General features: G+C 52.5%; 1 protein-coding gene across 50 annotated transcripts in view; it reads right to left on the reverse strand.

Moving 5' to 3' along the window:
• Positions 1 to 16,583, reverse strand: part of Pou2f2 (POU class 2 homeobox 2) — an 87,426-nt gene that overhangs the window by 25,345 nt on the left and 45,498 nt on the right. For 10 of the 50 annotated variants that reach the window (XM_087584108.1, XM_087583846.1, XM_087584417.1 and 7 more), the window contains 4 exons: positions 5,520 to 5,585; positions 5,396 to 5,430; positions 5,203 to 5,259; positions 817 to 933 (listed from right to left, as the gene is read on the reverse strand). In XM_087584108.1, coding sequence (XP_087440234.1) covers positions 817 to 933; positions 5,203 to 5,259; positions 5,396 to 5,430; positions 5,520 to 5,577 — 267 coding nt within the window. In that variant the 5' untranslated portion in view covers positions 5,578 to 5,585. 50 annotated transcript variants of the gene reach the window in all.

Genomic DNA, 16,583 nt, shown 5'->3' on the forward strand with positions numbered 1-16,583 from the left:
TTTTATGCCCACACAGACACCATTCACGGGAATGAGGGTGGCAACTTCCGGTTATATGGTGAGCATTTGGAAGAGGCACAGAAACTGTGTAGCTCAACCCACCACGAAGAGGACTCGGGAACATGGACTACTTCTTGGGAGCCTTGCTTTGACCATCTGTAGAATGGGAAGGCACACTCTCCCAAAGCTTCCGACAGCTGAGGAACTGCCTAGCACACGGTTGGTGTCAGAAGGGCCCTCAGGAACCAGTTACCCCTTCTGCGTGCACACTCCCTGGCTTCAGCCTTGCTCTGGGGAGTGGGGTGTGGTGGCTGCCCTTACCTGTGCTGTGAGCTGGATGGGTTGGGACAAGGTGAGCTGTGGGGTCCCTGGGGGCTGGCTGGTAGGCTGTGATGGCGGCAGGTCGCCTCCCCCAGAAGAGGCTGGGGTCTGCGAGGTGGAGGAGGAGGCAGAAGAGGTGGAGGAGGAGGTGGAGGCGGCAGCGGCAGCGGCAGCAGCGTTGGCGGCAGCGGCGTTGGACTGCTGGACCGCGGCGGCCAGCAGCTGGGCCTGAGCTTGCTGAAGGAGAAGCTGCTGCTGGGCAGGTATCAGCGCTGAGAGCTGGGCGAGCAGGCAGACACAGCCGGGGCAGCAGGGGCAGAGAAGGCAGAGAGGGTTTAGGATCTGAGTCAAGCCGTTAGGAGACACATCTTTTACAGGACAGAGGAGAAGAGGCAAGTGTGAGAGAGACAGAGAGAGCAGCTGTGGCCTTGAGACTTGTCACCTGCGACAGATGGGAGGGTCTACCCTCCTCACGGTCCTTCCACAGATACTTACCCCAGCTAGCTGGCTGCCCGTCAACATGAGTTGGGCCTGGGGCAGATGAGGCTGAGCCGGCTGGGGGGGCGGGGGTGCTGCTGGGGCTGAATCACCACTGGGGTCTTCAGCCTTGATCTGGGGAGGAGAGAGGCAGGGTCCGGGACCCCAGAATGTTAAGTGGAGGCCAGAGAGAATGCCCACCTGTGAACCAAAAAGAGGGTACGTGTGTGGCTGTGGCAGCCCTAGGCTGGCACAGGGGAGTGGGCTAGAGGAGCGGCCAGGCCATGGCCTGAGGCCTCTGACCACTTCTCTGGCCTCAGGCTTCTCAGAAATCAGTTAGAGCTAACACCCCATCTGTGCCCAAACTCCCTCCACCTTTGGAAAGCACTTTCCTTCCCCTGGGATCAGTTCCTCCACCTGTAAAATGGGAAACACTGACAGTAGGAACCTGGGCAGGTCTCTAGGACTCGCACATGCTCCTCATTTGCTTCAACTTGGGGTACAACTATTTTGCTGTTGTTTTTTTGTTTTTGTTTTTGTTTTTGTTTTTTTGAGATAGGGTTTCACTATGTAGCCCTGGTTGTCCTGGAACTCACAGGCTGGCCTCGAACTCATGAAGAGCCACCTGTTTTTGCTCCCCAAGTGCTAGGATTAAAGGTGTGACCCACAACACCCAGATAGGGGGCTACAGCTCTCATTTGTCCTTTGGAATAAAATTTTGTTGAAGGGACTGGAGAGGTGGCTCAGGGGTTAAGAGCACTGGCTTCTCCTCCAGAGGACCAAGGTTTGGTTCCCAGCAACCACAAGGCAGCTCAGCCGTGGATTGGTAAGTCAAGTTCTGGGGGGATTGGCCCCTGTGGGCACTGAGCACGCACATTTTTCACACGGTGCACAGACAGACACACATAAAAATAATTGTTGAGAAGGAGGGCCATGGAATGGAAAAGTCACCACTGGGAACTGAGCAGAGTGGTGCACACAAGCTGTAATCCAGGCGCTTCGGGGGAGGCAGAGGCAGGTAGGCCGCTGTGAGCGCTAGGCCAGCAGGGTGCACACGAACTTAGGAATATATATATATAAACGATTAATGAAAAAAAGCAGTCGTGAATTTGAAAAAGAACACGGAGCAGTTAGTTTATGGGGAGGCTTTGGAGAGGGGAAAGGGAAGGGAAAATTATGTAATTATAATATCAAAAAATTAAATTAAATTAAGGAGTTTTAACTGAAAATAAAAAGAGCCAAAATAGTTAAACCTTACCAGCTGGAGTGGCTATGGAATGGGTACCTGTAATCCTCAGCACATGGGAGGCTGAGGCAGGAGGATAGGAGTTTGAGGACCAGCCTATGTTACATACTAATACCCTATCTCAAAAAAAAAAAAAAAAAAAATCAAAGAAACGGCTTGGCCCTTCGCGATCACACACCACTGTGGAGACAAGCAGACAATAGCCATGGGGCACATGGGCAGGAGCGGATGGAGCAGCCTGGAGGGACCAAACAGGAAGCTGGACCCCACTCATCCTGCCCTTTCGGGTCACTCATTTCTGAGTAAAAGAGTCCCAGCAGAGAGCAAAGCACGGCTGGTCCTGACCTGCAGACCAGCCAGAGGTGGCTCCAGCCCCTCGTCTCTCTCACTAAGACGTGGACACGGCCTGCACCACACACGTAGAGCCCACCGACGTCATCAAGCCATCCCGGCCCCTTCCCCTTTTCCACAAAAAGCTGAAGAGTGGGGACGGTTGGCTAAAATGATGCAGGCTGAGGGGGCGTGGGGGCGTTTGATAGACGCCGGACGCCGGAGCAGACCGGACATCAGGGACCATCTCTCGCTCAGTGTCTCCTTTGGCAAAAGGAGATCTAGAGACACCGCAGGAGGACAACAGGGGGTGGCTCCTGGAACGCAGAGGGAGATAGACAGACACATGGAGGCTCAGGAAAGGCCAAATGGCAGTCCTGGTGTCTCGGGTTATGGGATGGACGTGCCGGAAATGACACTGTTAGAAGTTGGAGACACGGGCTTTTCCTGGGAAGGATGTTAGAGGCTCGCTCTCCTGCTAGTTGTCGTCAGCTACTAGAAAAACATTTATTTTTATTTTATATTCTTGCATCTGCGTGTGTAGGTGTGCATATGCTGCAATGCACATGTGGAGGTCAGAGGACAAGTTGCAGAAATTACTTCTTTCCTTCCTCCGTGTGGGTTCCAGGGACTGAACTCAGGTCATCCCGGCTTAGTGGAAAGCCTCTTTATCCACTGAACCATCTCATTCCACTTCCCACTAAATTACTTTTTATGTAGCCCAGGCTGGCCTCAAACTCAATGCACTCTTCTTGCCTTACTCTTCCTGGGGCTGCCCACGCGTCGCCAGATCCAACAACACTCCTGGGGCGTGCTTAGTTTGGGAAAATTCAGAATGACACGCTAAAGATCCAAGATCCATATGGGTTTTGATAGGTGTTAAACACTGGAAACTTTTTTGTTTTGATTTTTTTTTTTTTTAAGACAAGCTAGCCTGGAGCTTGCTACGTAGACCAGGCTGGCCCGGACTCTTTAGAGATAGACCTTCCCGTGCTTCCGGAGTTTAAAGGCGTGCTCTATTATGCTCAGCTTTTGTCTTTTGAAACAGGTCTCAGGCAGACCAGGCTGGTCTCAAATTCTCTAGGTAGTCAAGGATGACCTTCAACTTCTGACCTTCCTGCCTCCCCCTCCTGGAGAGATGTGTCCCTGTGCATGGTTTATAGAGCACTGGGGATCAAATCCAGAGTCATCACGAGTGCTGTTCAAGGCAATGAAGTCACATTTCTGGCTTACTGTTTCGTTTGGAAACAGAGTCTTGCTAAGTTGCCCAGGCTAGCCTGGAACTTACTATTGCAGCCTAGGATTGGCCCCTCACCTCGGCCTCTGGAGAGCTGGGATCAGAGGCCCACCCTGTCACACTCAACTGTGATGACATTTTAAACAATTAACCAACGCCAGCTCTCTTCCCTTTCCACCAGTGGAGGAGAGGTTAGACCCTTCAGTACATGAGGGACTCTGGGTAGAGTTTAATAATCGTATTTATTTCCACGGTAAACGATTCTGGTTTTCCATTCATGAAATTTCCATTTAAAAACCCGTTTATTCAAGCTGTTGAAAAAAACCCGAAGCTGGTCGAGATTTGGTAATTGTTGGAACTGATTGATGGGTTCCTGCCGGCTGCTGTTTTTGTAACACGCTTCTATTTTTTTTTTTGTATCACATTTTCCATAATAAAAATGTTTTTAAAAATTGAGTCACTTAACAAAATTATTATGTAAATAATACACCCCAGCGGTGCACAGATGTGTTGGGCGGCAGCACGTATACTGCTGCATCTGGGGAAGCTCCTGTCAGAGGAGGTGGGGAAACTTGCAAGGCAAAGGCCAGGACCAGAGAAGCAGGGTGCAATGTGGGGGGTAGCCAGGCCTGGGAAGGGGAGGGAGGACCCTCACTGCCTCTCACTGGCTTTGCAGAGAAGGCTGCTGCTGGAAGCCAAGATGGACAGGCACACACTGCTGGGGCTGAGGCAAAGGCCAAGCCTGAGGTCAGAAGGTCAAGCGCAGGGGCCCTTCTGAAGTGTGCCCCTGTATAAAAGACACCTGCTCACAAAGCATTTTGTCCCCCCAGCACTGGAGACATAGCAGATATGGAGAGGGCCTCAGAGGCTGTCCTGACCACCCTCCCTCCCCACACACTCTGTCCTGGCCCAGTGTTAGAGAAGAGGAAACTGAGAAGCCCAGAGAGGGGAAGTGACTTTCCCATGGTCACACAGCAGAGCTGCAGGGGTTGGGTGAAGAGCACTGCTGTGTCTCACCTCATCCCTCAGTAGCCTCTGGTCAGGGCTCTGTCCACGCCCCCATTCTTGCTTCTCCTTTTAAGCGTCTGAACTTGTCTGAGTCCCTTACTGCCATCAGGCTGAATGGACACAGGCCTCAGAAGCTCTAAGTCCCACAGTGCCTAAGCACAGAGTCCCTTCATCATCCTCTCCTTCATCCCCGTGGCTGTCCTCACTGGGTCTGTCAACGTCTCTTATCCTGCTCCCTGCTGTCTGTGTATCTGTCTGTGTGTCTGTCTCTCTGTGTTGGGGTACAGGGGTGCTTCAGGCCCCCTTTGGCCAGGGAAGTCGGGATGGGGGCGGGGCCTTGGCTTCCTGTTGTTATCGCCCTGGGGCTCTGGGGGGGATTTCCCTGGCCACCCCCACCCCCCTAGGGAAGGGGAAGGAGACTGGGTGAGTCACAAGCCTGGGGCGGGAACCCAAGGGTGAGAAAGGGCAGGAGGAACCTTGCCACCCGGTACCCTTGCAGGACCTCGGTCCACAGCAAACACACTAAAGACGCCCTTCCTCCAGAGTACCACCCACTTCACCTGATGATCCCACCGGTGCTTACCTTGGTGCTGGGGCCAGTTGGGGACACAGAGAATGGGGACGGTTTGTTCTGGGGGTTCTGTGAAGAGAGAGTTGGGGCAAGGGTGGTGGGAATGGGGTCCGGAAAAGTTCCAGACACTTGCCCCCCCCCTCGCCCCCTAACCACTGCTCCGTCCTTCCCTGCCCGCCCTCCTGGGCGTCTGAGCGAGCCTGACCTGATGGTTAATGTCGGGTCCATTTCTTTCAGTGTCTGCAAAGAGAGAAAGGGTGTGATGCATTCCTACATTCTGTTCCCACCCCAATCTGCCCAGTTCCCTGCCTCTGCCCACCCACATTTACCTGTGTGCTCTGACGGGGAGTCCAGACTTTGCTTCTCGGCCTCCAGGGGCTTAGACATTCTTATTTCTGCAACCAGAGAAGGAATGAAAATGGAGGGGAGGGAGAGGCAGCCAGGAGGGCTCCGAGGCCCCTTCTTCTGGCAGCCCCACCCCCACGGAGCTTTCCCAGCCCCACACCTACCCCTGGCGCTTTGAAGCATCTCCTCCAGAGAGTTCACCAAAGGGGACACCTCCAAAAGGTGGCACAGGAGCTGTCACCTACCGTGAGGCACCCATGGGGCGGGGTGGGAGGTGGGATATGGTCACACGAAGGCATCAGCCGGCTGGGAGGGGCCAGTGGGGTTCCATAAAGGAGCCCGTACAACCTCTGACCTCCTTCCCAGGTAGGTAGCCGGGACTGTGGCCTGTGCCTCGTGGGTTTCAGTGATACATGTTTTCCACTCTGAGCAGGGCAGGCTAGCTGTGATGGGGTTGCAGTAGCCCCAAAGTGAGGAGCTGTCAGATCTCAGAGTGTGTGATTCAGTCGTCCCTGACCCACCACTTTCCCTGTCCCCACGTAACTCCCACTGGCCTTCCATCCTGCATGATGTCACAAGCCTGGCAGCCGCGCCCTACCTTTCTTCGACCCCCTACACCACCCACCTCTACCCTGACCCTGCTCTTCAAAGCAATGTCTTCCAAAGCCTGGAATCCGGTCTGTGCTTTCAAATCAACCTGAGTCCTGTAGCTTCCAGACTCCAAGACAGGGGGCAGGCAGGGAGCGTGCTGACACCTGACATCAAAGTCTGCCACCACCCAGCACAGCACCCAACAGTACCCGGGAGCCATTGGTGTAAGATTCTCTGTCTCACATCGAGGAAGCTGAGGCTCCAGGGCTATCACCCCAAACCAAACGCTATGTCGGCAGCGATGGGTGTTCTGACCGAACCTTGGTGCACCCAAATCTAGGGCCCCTGCTTCTAATCTGAATTCCTTGGGGCTAACAGTCCCCATCTTTGACATTTCAGAGCCTGTTCTCATCGCCATCTCCTACCCAGCCTGGGCCTGGGCCGGAGCAAGATCTGGGCTTCTGACTGACCTGAGCTTTAACCCATACTCCAAGTCTTCTGTGTGATTTTGACTGTCAGTGGTCTCAGACCTTACCCACAACGCCCCTCCTGGATTACCCAAAAGCCCCAACAACATCACAGAATCCTGCCTTTCAAAGAAGGCGTCCAGTTGACCATGTTCTGCACCTCAGATGGTCCCAGAAGGCTAACACTCAGAGAGAGAGCTCTGCACAAGGAGAAACTGTAAGCGCCTAGGAATTTCACAGTTGAGGATTACTTGAGGTGAAACACCAGCCTCTCTTGTTTTAAACTCCTAATCCAAAGCTAGGTTGAGGGGGCAGGGGATGGCTCAGAGGCGAAGACCAAGTACTGCTCTTGCAGAAGACAGGGTTCACTTCCCAGCACCCATTTCTGGTAGCTCCCCACTGTCTGTAACCCCAGCTCCAGAGGATCCAAGCCTGCAGACGTGCACGTATTGTCCCCTACGTACATAACGAGAAGGGCAAGAGCCAAGCTGGGCGTTGTGCATGACTTGGGGGTGAGCAACACAGGCACTGCAGGGACAGCTGAGGAGGTGGCCACCCCCTGTGACCTGGCGCCTCCACTTCTGGGTGGCTGATGAGCAGAGGACTCTGAGCATGTGTCTCAGTGGGAGAGGACAAGCCTAGCACAGGGCCCTGGGTTCTATTCCCAGCAAGACAGACAGACAGACAGACAGACACAGACACAGACACACACACACACTACACTTACACACATACACATCAAACACACATACCACACACAACATACACACACACACAGAACATACACACACACTACACACACATATACATCAAACACATACACTACACACAAATACACATCAAACACACACCACGCACACACACCACACCCCAAATACACACACCAACCACACATACACATACCACATACATACCCCACACCCCACACCCCACACATACACACACACTACACATACACACATACACATCAAACACACACTACACACACACAAACACACACTACACACAAATACACATCAAACACACACCACGCACACACACCACACCCCAAATACACACACCAACCACACATATACACACACCATACACACACCCCACACCTCCCACACACATATACACAGGAAAAAGAATAATTTCCCACCAAAGACCCAGGCCCAAATGTTCAGATTTTGTACCGTGGCTCCAGAAAACATTCAAAAGCCCATATGTGAACCAGATAACCAAACTGGGGCCTGCCCATACAACAAACCGCACCACGTCACTGAAAAATGAACCAAGTCCTGCCTCGGCCACAGTGCTGAGTCTCACAGGCAGAGGGAAAGCGGACAAACACGGTGTAAACACGCGCTGGGAACCCGACACTGAACCTTTAACACCCAGAAAAGTAGTCCGGCCACGGTGAGAACTGCTGCCAACCCAGGGTCTGAGAGGTTCCGGATGAGGGTCAGGAGCTGAAAGTCACCTTCAGATACACTGTAGCTTTGAGACCAGCCTGGGCTAAAGAGACCCTGTCTCAAAACAAACGAACTGGAGCTGGAGTGATGGCTGGACCCACCTCGCAAGCCAGGGGAAAGCGAACTCCTGAAAATTGTCCTCTGGCTTCCAGGAACACCACACACATCACGTGCTCCAGTAATAAACAACGACAATAAAACTCACAAAAAGACAGAACAAATAAACGCCTTAGGACCCTCTAGGAGCTCGGGCCCCAGACTCAGGCAACCAAAGTCACGATGGAGCGCTTCTGAAGAGCACTGACCAGGAAAGACTGGAGGGAGTAGGCAGCGTCTCCGTCCATCGGAACTCACCCAGCTGTATGCTTGAAATCCAAGTGTTCTTCTGTTGGTTTGTCTTGCTTTGTTTTCAAGACCCGGCTATTCTGGAACTCACTGTAAACCAGGCCGGCCTCGAGCTCAGAGAGATCTGTCTGCCTCTGTCTCCGGAGTAAAGCTGCTACCGCCCGTTTCTGTTTCTGTTTTTGTTTTTTGTTTTGTTTTGTTTTGTTTTGTTTTGTTTTGTTTTTTGTTTTTTTGACACAGGTCCCATGTTGCCCACATTGGCCTTGAGGGTCTCTATGTAGCTGAAGATGACCGTGAACTTCTGTCCTTCCACCCCTGGAGCAATGGAGCTGCGGTGTGCACCACCACACCTAGTTTATATGGTGCTGAGAATGGAGCCAAAGACTCTGTATGTTAGGCAAGCTCTCTGCCGGCCAACCGGGCAACATCCCTAGTCCCTCTTTTGTTTGTTTGTTTGCTTGTTTTTTGAAGCAGCTTCTCACTCTAGCCCAGGCTGGCCTCAAGCTCATAGCAATCTTCCTGCCTCAGCCTCTGGAGTGCTGGGAGTGCAAGGGTGAACCACACAATACTTGGTTTGTACACTATATCTCAATTAAACCCAGAAAGGATAGCCTGGGCTATTATCTCTGTGGGACTATCCTGGGCTTATCTCTCAATGGTATATATGGTACTTGCCTTTTGTGTGCACGGCCCTTGATGTAATCAATATCACTTCCAAAAATAAACAAACAAACAAACAAGACTGGGGAGACTATGTCAGTAAAATGCTCCCTATGCAGGCATCAGCACCCATGCGGAAAGCCAGGTGTGCGGTTTTAATTCTAGCACCTCATGGAGGGAGAGAGAGAGAGAAAAAAAAAAACCAAAAAACCCTAGTTCTAGCCAGTTAGACCAGCCTAATCCATAAGCCCCAGGGCTCAGTGAGAGAACCTGTCTCAAGAAACCAAGAACCCACATGGTGGGAGAAGAGAACTGAGTACCACAAGTTATCCTTTGACCTCTCCACATGCATGGATGGCATATGTGCACGCACACGTGCACAGACACACAGACACACACAGACACATAAATAGAAGTGGAAAAACAAGCCACTACATGTTTCCATAGCAGCATAGACTCGGGAGGGCAGGGGAAGGCAGGGGAGGGCTGAGGAGGGAAGGGGAAGGTGGGGAGGACTGAGGAGGGTCGGGAGGACTGGAGACAGATGTAGATGCTCAGGACCTTCCCAGACATGCATAGTGTGTGTGTGCGTGTGTGTGTGTACGGTATATGTGTGTGTGTGCGTGCGTGTGCATATGTGTACATGTGTGAGTGTGCGTGTGTGGTGTGTGTGTATATGGTATGTGTGTGCGTGCGTGTGCATGTGTGTACATGTGTGTGTGGTATGTGTGTGTGTATTGTGTGTGTGGTGTGTGCGCATGTGTGTACATGTGTGTGCGTGTTTGTGCATGTGTGTGCGTGTGCATGTGTGTGCGTGTGCATGTGTGTACATGTGTGTGCCTGTGCATGTGTGCATGTGTGTGTGTGGCGTGGCAGTGCATGGATGACTTGCATATATACATAAGTGCCTATGTGTATGGAGGTCAGAGGTAAACTTCGGCGTCACCCCTCAGGAACGAGTTCTCCAGCTCAGGTCCAGTGCTCGGCTGCCAGTGAGAGACGCAGAAAGAAGCAGGGGCCAGGCACGGACCAATGCTAGTCATATCTCAGCCACCCAGGCAGTTCCTCACCCTCCCAGCCCCAGAATCCCACCCTGGTAGCATCCCTGAAACACAGCGCTCCCAATCGCCAGTGCGTATGCCCGACTCAGCAACCTTCCACCTCGCTCCGTCACTTCAGAACACACCCATGTCCCCTAGCCTGGCCACCACCCTTGGCACCATGCATGTGTCCAGCCCCTGCTCACTGTTCTTCAACACGGAGAACACCTCTCTGTGCTTGGGGAAATCCACCTGACGGGGCCACAGCTGGCACGTTCTGTGACTCCCACCTGCCAAGCGCCTCTGTCGCCCACAGATGGGGCAGCCTCTGACCTTGCCACCCCAGAAGTTCCACACGCATGCCCCTGCCTTCTGCTGTGAGGTAAGTTTGCCCCCCACCCCACCCCCACACACACCAAAAGCCACATGTCTGGTCTACTCTGAAGGTAACTGTATTTGGAGACAGAATCTTTTTCAAAACTGTTTTCCATTTCATAATATTTAATTATTCACATGTGTGGTGAGTGGAGGTCAGAGGGCAACCTGTTGGGTTCTCTCCGTCCGACATGTGAGTCCCAGGGATTGAACTCAAGTCTTTGGGCTTGGCTGTGAGGCAGCTTGCTGGTCTTATTTATTTCTTTTTCTGTTTTATTCTTTTGGGGATGAGGGGTTGTTTGCTTGCCTTTTTGGGTCAGGATGCCATGTAGCTCAGCCTAGCTCTGTAGCCCAGGGTGCTTTTTAACTTCTGATTCCTCCTGCTTCTACCATTGCCCGAGTGCCAGGATTCCTTGCAGCAACACAAGTTAGGAGGGGCTGAGGATTCAACCCAGGGCTTCACACATGCTAGGCAAGTGCTCTCTCTACCCACTGAGCTACATCTCCAACTGGATTAAAAATTTTTATAAAAAGACAGTAGCCCCAAATGGCTTCAAAGTCATGATCCTCCTGCCTGATCTTCCCCTAGACTGGGATTACAGGTATGTGCCACCCCTGATTTGAAAAGTAGGGGTCACTGATGAAATACATAAGATAAAGCAAAGCCATTATAAGAGAAAGAATTTCGCCTGCAATGCTGATGCCAAGAAAAGCTAAGGCAGGAGGATTGCTGAGAGTTGAAGAGGAAGGAGAGGGGATGGCAGAGAAGGAGGGGAGATTGGGAAGACACAGACACACAGACACACAGACACACACACAGACACACACACAGACACACACACAGAAACACACAGAGAGACAGACAGACACACACAGAGACAGATGCACAGACACAGAGACACACAGACACACATGGAGAGACAGACAGACAGACACACACACACAAACACACACACACACACAGAGAAACACACAGAGAGACAGACAGACACACACAGAGACAGATGCACAGACACACATGGAGAGACAGACAGACAGACACACACACACACACACACACACACACACACACACACGACCATGCAGAGCCATAAGGAGAATAGAGTCACTGACAGACACAGGCCTTGAATGGGCCCGGCCCTGCCAAAACTCCATCTTGAATCACTCACTAGTCTCCAGAATTACAGAACACACCAGCCACCTGCTCGGTGACACTTATATCAGCCCAAACCTCCCGTGGTTCCTGCCCTCTGGCTGTACCTCCTTGAGTCCTGGGACTGAGGTGTTTTGTTTAGGTCCCTCTTTCACAGGTGAGGACCTGCCCTGCCTCTGCCTCGTTACCAGCTCAGAGTAGGTCTTAGCTATCTGCTGGGGTCTTTCCCCTATAGACTATTTCTTCCTGATCTCTGTCCCTTGCTGCCTCCCCACATCTCTCCCCTGAGGCCCTGATGATCTCATACTGGTACCTCTGCCTGGAACCTTGTCACTCACTCTGAGCACCCGTTCTACCCATTCATGCTGCAGGATCCAGCACAGGCTGGCCTCTAGGACAGCATCCTGATGGCCTGGCTCAGAGACAGGAGTCTTCCTATTATCTGTGCCCCAGGTCCCTCTGCCCCTTCATCTCCCATCACCATCCAGAGGCTGTGGCCTTCTGGGCCCCACAGGTCTCTCACATCATCCTAGAAACTCCTTGAAAGCAAGTCTGGTTTGATCTTGAGGTTGTCATAGCTGATGGTAACCCCAGGCCATGAACTCCCTCCAGGTCTTTCCCTCTGCTCCTCCCTACGCAAACCTTTCCTTCCTCTCCCAGCAACTCCAGCTTCTCTTTGAGGAGCTCAGTGTCTGCTCTTCTGCAAGCCCTCCCTGTGGTGAAAGTCAGCTACCATCAGGCAGTTAATGTCTCTCTCCTACCGGCTTCCGCACTGCAGTCCCCCTCAAACCCTGTCTGCTCAGGAAGCGATCCTGACTCTGCCTTTTGAGGGAATGATAGCTAAGGACAGAAAGTAATCTGAAGGAAAAGGCCACCATTCTGCTTGCTTTACTCTTTCTGAAGTTTTACCCCATGACCCAGCAGCACCCCACACCTGACAAGGAAAGGGTGCAGGTAATCCCATGGAGGGTAAATAGGGTTCCTTGACTGACCATTGATCAGCTGGAGTCTCCAACCACTCGGGACAAGCAATTTACCACTCTCCCCCTTTTGGGGACAGGATCTCATGCAGCAAAGGCTGACCTCACAACACACTAGGTTCAAGGGGTGACCCTGGACTCTTGGGGTCCCCTGCCTCTCCTTTGAGTACTGGGATCGGCTGCATGCACCAATGCTGTGTTTTATGTGGTGTTGGGGTTCAAACCCATGCTAGGCAAGAACCCTGTCAAGCTACACTCCCAGCCCTGGCTTTCACTTTTCCTTTCCAGATAGGGTTTTGATAATTTGTCCAGGTTGGCCTTGAACCTGTGATCCTCTTGGTCTCACCTCCCGGGTAGCTAGGATTATGGCCTGGGCTGCTAGTCCTGTCTGTCTTTTTTGCACTGTGTGTTGTTGTATGTTTGCTTGTCTTGTTTTTGGTGGGGGAGGATGGGAGGAGGTGTTGAGACAGGATTTTTCTAGGTAGCCATGTCTGTCCTGGAACTCACTATGTAGACCAGGCTGGCCTCAAATTTGATAGTCCTCTTGTGTTAGCCTGCTGAGCACTAGTAAACAAGCAGGAAGTAACACATGGTTAGAGCTCCATCTTCACGGTAAGCCAAATGATGCCCTGTCAAGGCTGAAGGGCATCAGCCATTGAAGGCTCTGCCCCAGCTTTAGTTCAGGGCAGAGACAGCTCAAGTCATAGCTTGGGGCTTTGTGCAAGCTCAGCAAGGGCTTGACCACTGAACCACATTCCCTTCCCTGGGCACTCAGACTTTTAGAAGTCCCTCCGGGCAATTTTAAGGTGCTCTAAACCCCTGGTACCTCCTGAAGCCTCTATCATATGGAAAGGTTGGGTAGCTATTTATGGTGGCCCCTCCCTGTCACCCCAGGGTCATGGGTGACTTTTTGCAAGGAAAAGTACCAGCTTCTCTCAGAGCTGCCGTGACCCTTAAATCCCACCGCACTCAGACCAGATCCAACCCAGCCTGCCCAAACTCTGAGTTCACCCTCACTTGCCCCAAATGGGCCAGGCCGGGGACCCTCAGTCCCTTCTACCCTCCCCGGCCCTCCCTCCCTGACTTTCACTTCTCCTCTGCATTTCCCCCAGCCAGTTTTTAGCAGGCTTAGTCTAGCTTCTCGTTAGTACTTACCGAAAACGGGGCTAAATATAGAGAGCCGGAGGACTGCCCCTCACCCTCCTGGCCCCACTTGGCCTGTCCCCTGGGTCCTCTGCCTCCACAGCCGTCATTGAGCTTACAGCCTGGGAGCCCCCACGGGCAGGGTTGGGTGCTACCGGGAACCTCTGTGGACCCAGTTGGCCCAGCCCCTTGTCTCTTGAGGAGTGCCACCTCATACCTCCCAACCCTATAGCTGTCCCAGGTGACCTGAGGGACCAACAGTGCTGTGCTGTCAGGACGGACGGATGGAGAGGGGATGGAGACACAGAAAGAGCGGCGGCACACAGCAGCTACAGCCAGCAGCACCAAACTACCCCCATTGGTGTGTGCAGATCCCAAAGAGGTGTAAGTGTACGCCCAGGGCATCATCCTTCACAGTCTAGGAATGAATGAATGCATGAAGGGTAGGCTAGGGTCAGTGCCATCCAAGGCAAGCTTCCACCTGCCACTGCCCTGGACGCCATACATACGTCCTAGGTTGCAAGGTTTGGTCCTGTCTATAACACCCTGATTTTTCCACCTGACATTCAAACGTCCACCCTATCCCCTAAGCAGTGCTTCCTTAAGCTCATAGATGGAGGGGCTGGGGAAATGGCCAAACACCAGAGTCTGAGTTCAAGTCCCTAGATCCCCATTATCAAACGTGGCTGCAGGGATGTGCGCCTGTAACCCCAGTACAGACAAGAGAGATGGCAAGAGATGGAGCAGACCAACCCAACCAGCCTGTGTCAAGGCAGAAGGCAAGGCCTGACATCCTGAGGTTGACCTCTGACCTCCACACAGACTTGCCCACACTCACATTTGCATGTCCTTGCACACACACTCGCACACAAAACCAACAGGGAAACACACTCAGATGATGCTATAGGCTGGTGTATGAAAAAACCCATCCAGATACGTGCACACACGCATACACTTACTCATATCCAGAGTGGCTCACAGACACACACACACGCTCGCCTGTTCAAAGGCACAGGCAATCTGATATGCATACACTCATGTCCAGAGTCAGTTCATTGTGAGAACCACACAGACCCTATGGGTGGATTGCCTGAGACCAGGCGGTGAGTGATCTGCCCAAGGCCACACGATGTATTAATCACATCCTGACGATGTATTGATTCTTGCCAAAGCTACACGGTGAAAACCCATAACAGTCCTCCTGGGTAGGACTTTTTATTTTTCACCCTGGAGAAATCCCCAGTAAAGGGACTAATGTCTCGTCCAGTGCCTGCAAGTTCTCACTTGAGATGAGTCGGGAGTGAAGCCGCAGAACGCGTGCAGACGGTGTGGACCACATATGTACACTGGACATACACACACACACATACATGTGTATACACACGTGCATACATGTGTACACATACATATATGCATACATACATGTGTACACGCATACATTCACATACATGTGTACATACATGTGCACACACATACATATATGCATACATACATGTGTACATACATACATACATGTGTGCATCCGCGCAGTCACCTTGGTGAGTGAATACCTGTTAGTCCCATCATTCTTTACATCCCAGCTCAGACAACTCCTCCAGGAAGCCCTCTCCGTTACCATGACAGCAGAACTGGATAACTTGTGGACTCCATCATCCCTGCTCCACCCCCACCCCACCTCTGACCATCACAGGATTACCCTTTCCACTGAACTCTCGGCTCCAGAAAAGCAGGCTTGAAGCTGCCTAGCCCTCATATATTTTCAACACCAATATCAGCATAGAACGGTCCACTAACCAGTGGTTGCTGAGGGGCTTGGCGATGCCCCCCGCACTGACTCACGTCGGAGGGATGCACGCTAAGCCATACTCACACCGTCAGTCACCCGGGAGCTCGACACACACTTGGTCAAAGCTTGAGAGCCACAAGAAAAGCAGTCATGAAGTACTGATCCTTGCCATATCCCAGCGTTGGGCTGAGCCGCACCGGTATCACCTTACAATTCCCAGCACACTGCTGAGGCATGCTAAGTCTGGGCAGAGATGCATACCTTCTACGAAATGAGTCCCCAAGTGCAAACCACCTGATACTGTGCCTGCATAGCATCCAGCTCACCCAGGCAAGCATGTACTAACTCAAAGGCATAATGCATGCGCCACGTAGAAAGTCAGGGCAGGATAAAGAGGCCGAGGGACATATAAGATTAGTGCCATTCTGCAGAATAAATGAAGTGAATCACGAAGAAATCGATGCTCCGGGCACACAGGAATGCCACACACAACAGCCCCCTTGCACACCCAGGAGCGGTATGATAAGCAGGGAACTCAAGACACCACACCCACACGCACACTTATGCACACTTGTACCACCCAAACACGACTGCTTGGCCTTCCAACCCTGTTGCAGCCCTGTGTCTAGAGGATCGCCCAAGCTGTCCAGCCTGCCAGTTCCCCATGGTGAAGTCCAGCCACCAACACATGACCTCCTCCTCCCTTCTCCTGTCCCCTCAGTGGAGAGACGGATTGGAAGCTCCCCGTGCCTAATGCCAAAACAGTCTGGAAGAGGAGCTGAGGAGGAGGAGGAGGCTAGGTGAAGGAAGAAAAAGATATTCCTAAAGCACGGGGCCGCCCAAACAAGGAGGACAGCTGAAGAGGAGGTGCAGAAAGGGTCTGCAGAGGTGGCCAGGAGAACGGCCCCCGATGTGCTATCTGTCCTCCCCACCCATGAGAAGGTATCAGCCTCTTACCTGGAGCCCCCATGCTGGAATGAACCATGCTGCCCGCCAGCCAGGGCTGGGGAACAACTTTGTCATCTCCCCGCCCTCTCTGGGGGCCAGCCCTCCC

This window comes from Rattus norvegicus, chromosome 1 (genome assembly GCF_021556685.1).
Source record: "Rattus norvegicus strain SHRSP/BbbUtx chromosome 1, alternate assembly SHRSP_T2T, whole genome shotgun sequence".
Taxonomy (NCBI): Eukaryota; Metazoa; Chordata; class Mammalia; order Rodentia; family Muridae; genus Rattus; species Rattus norvegicus.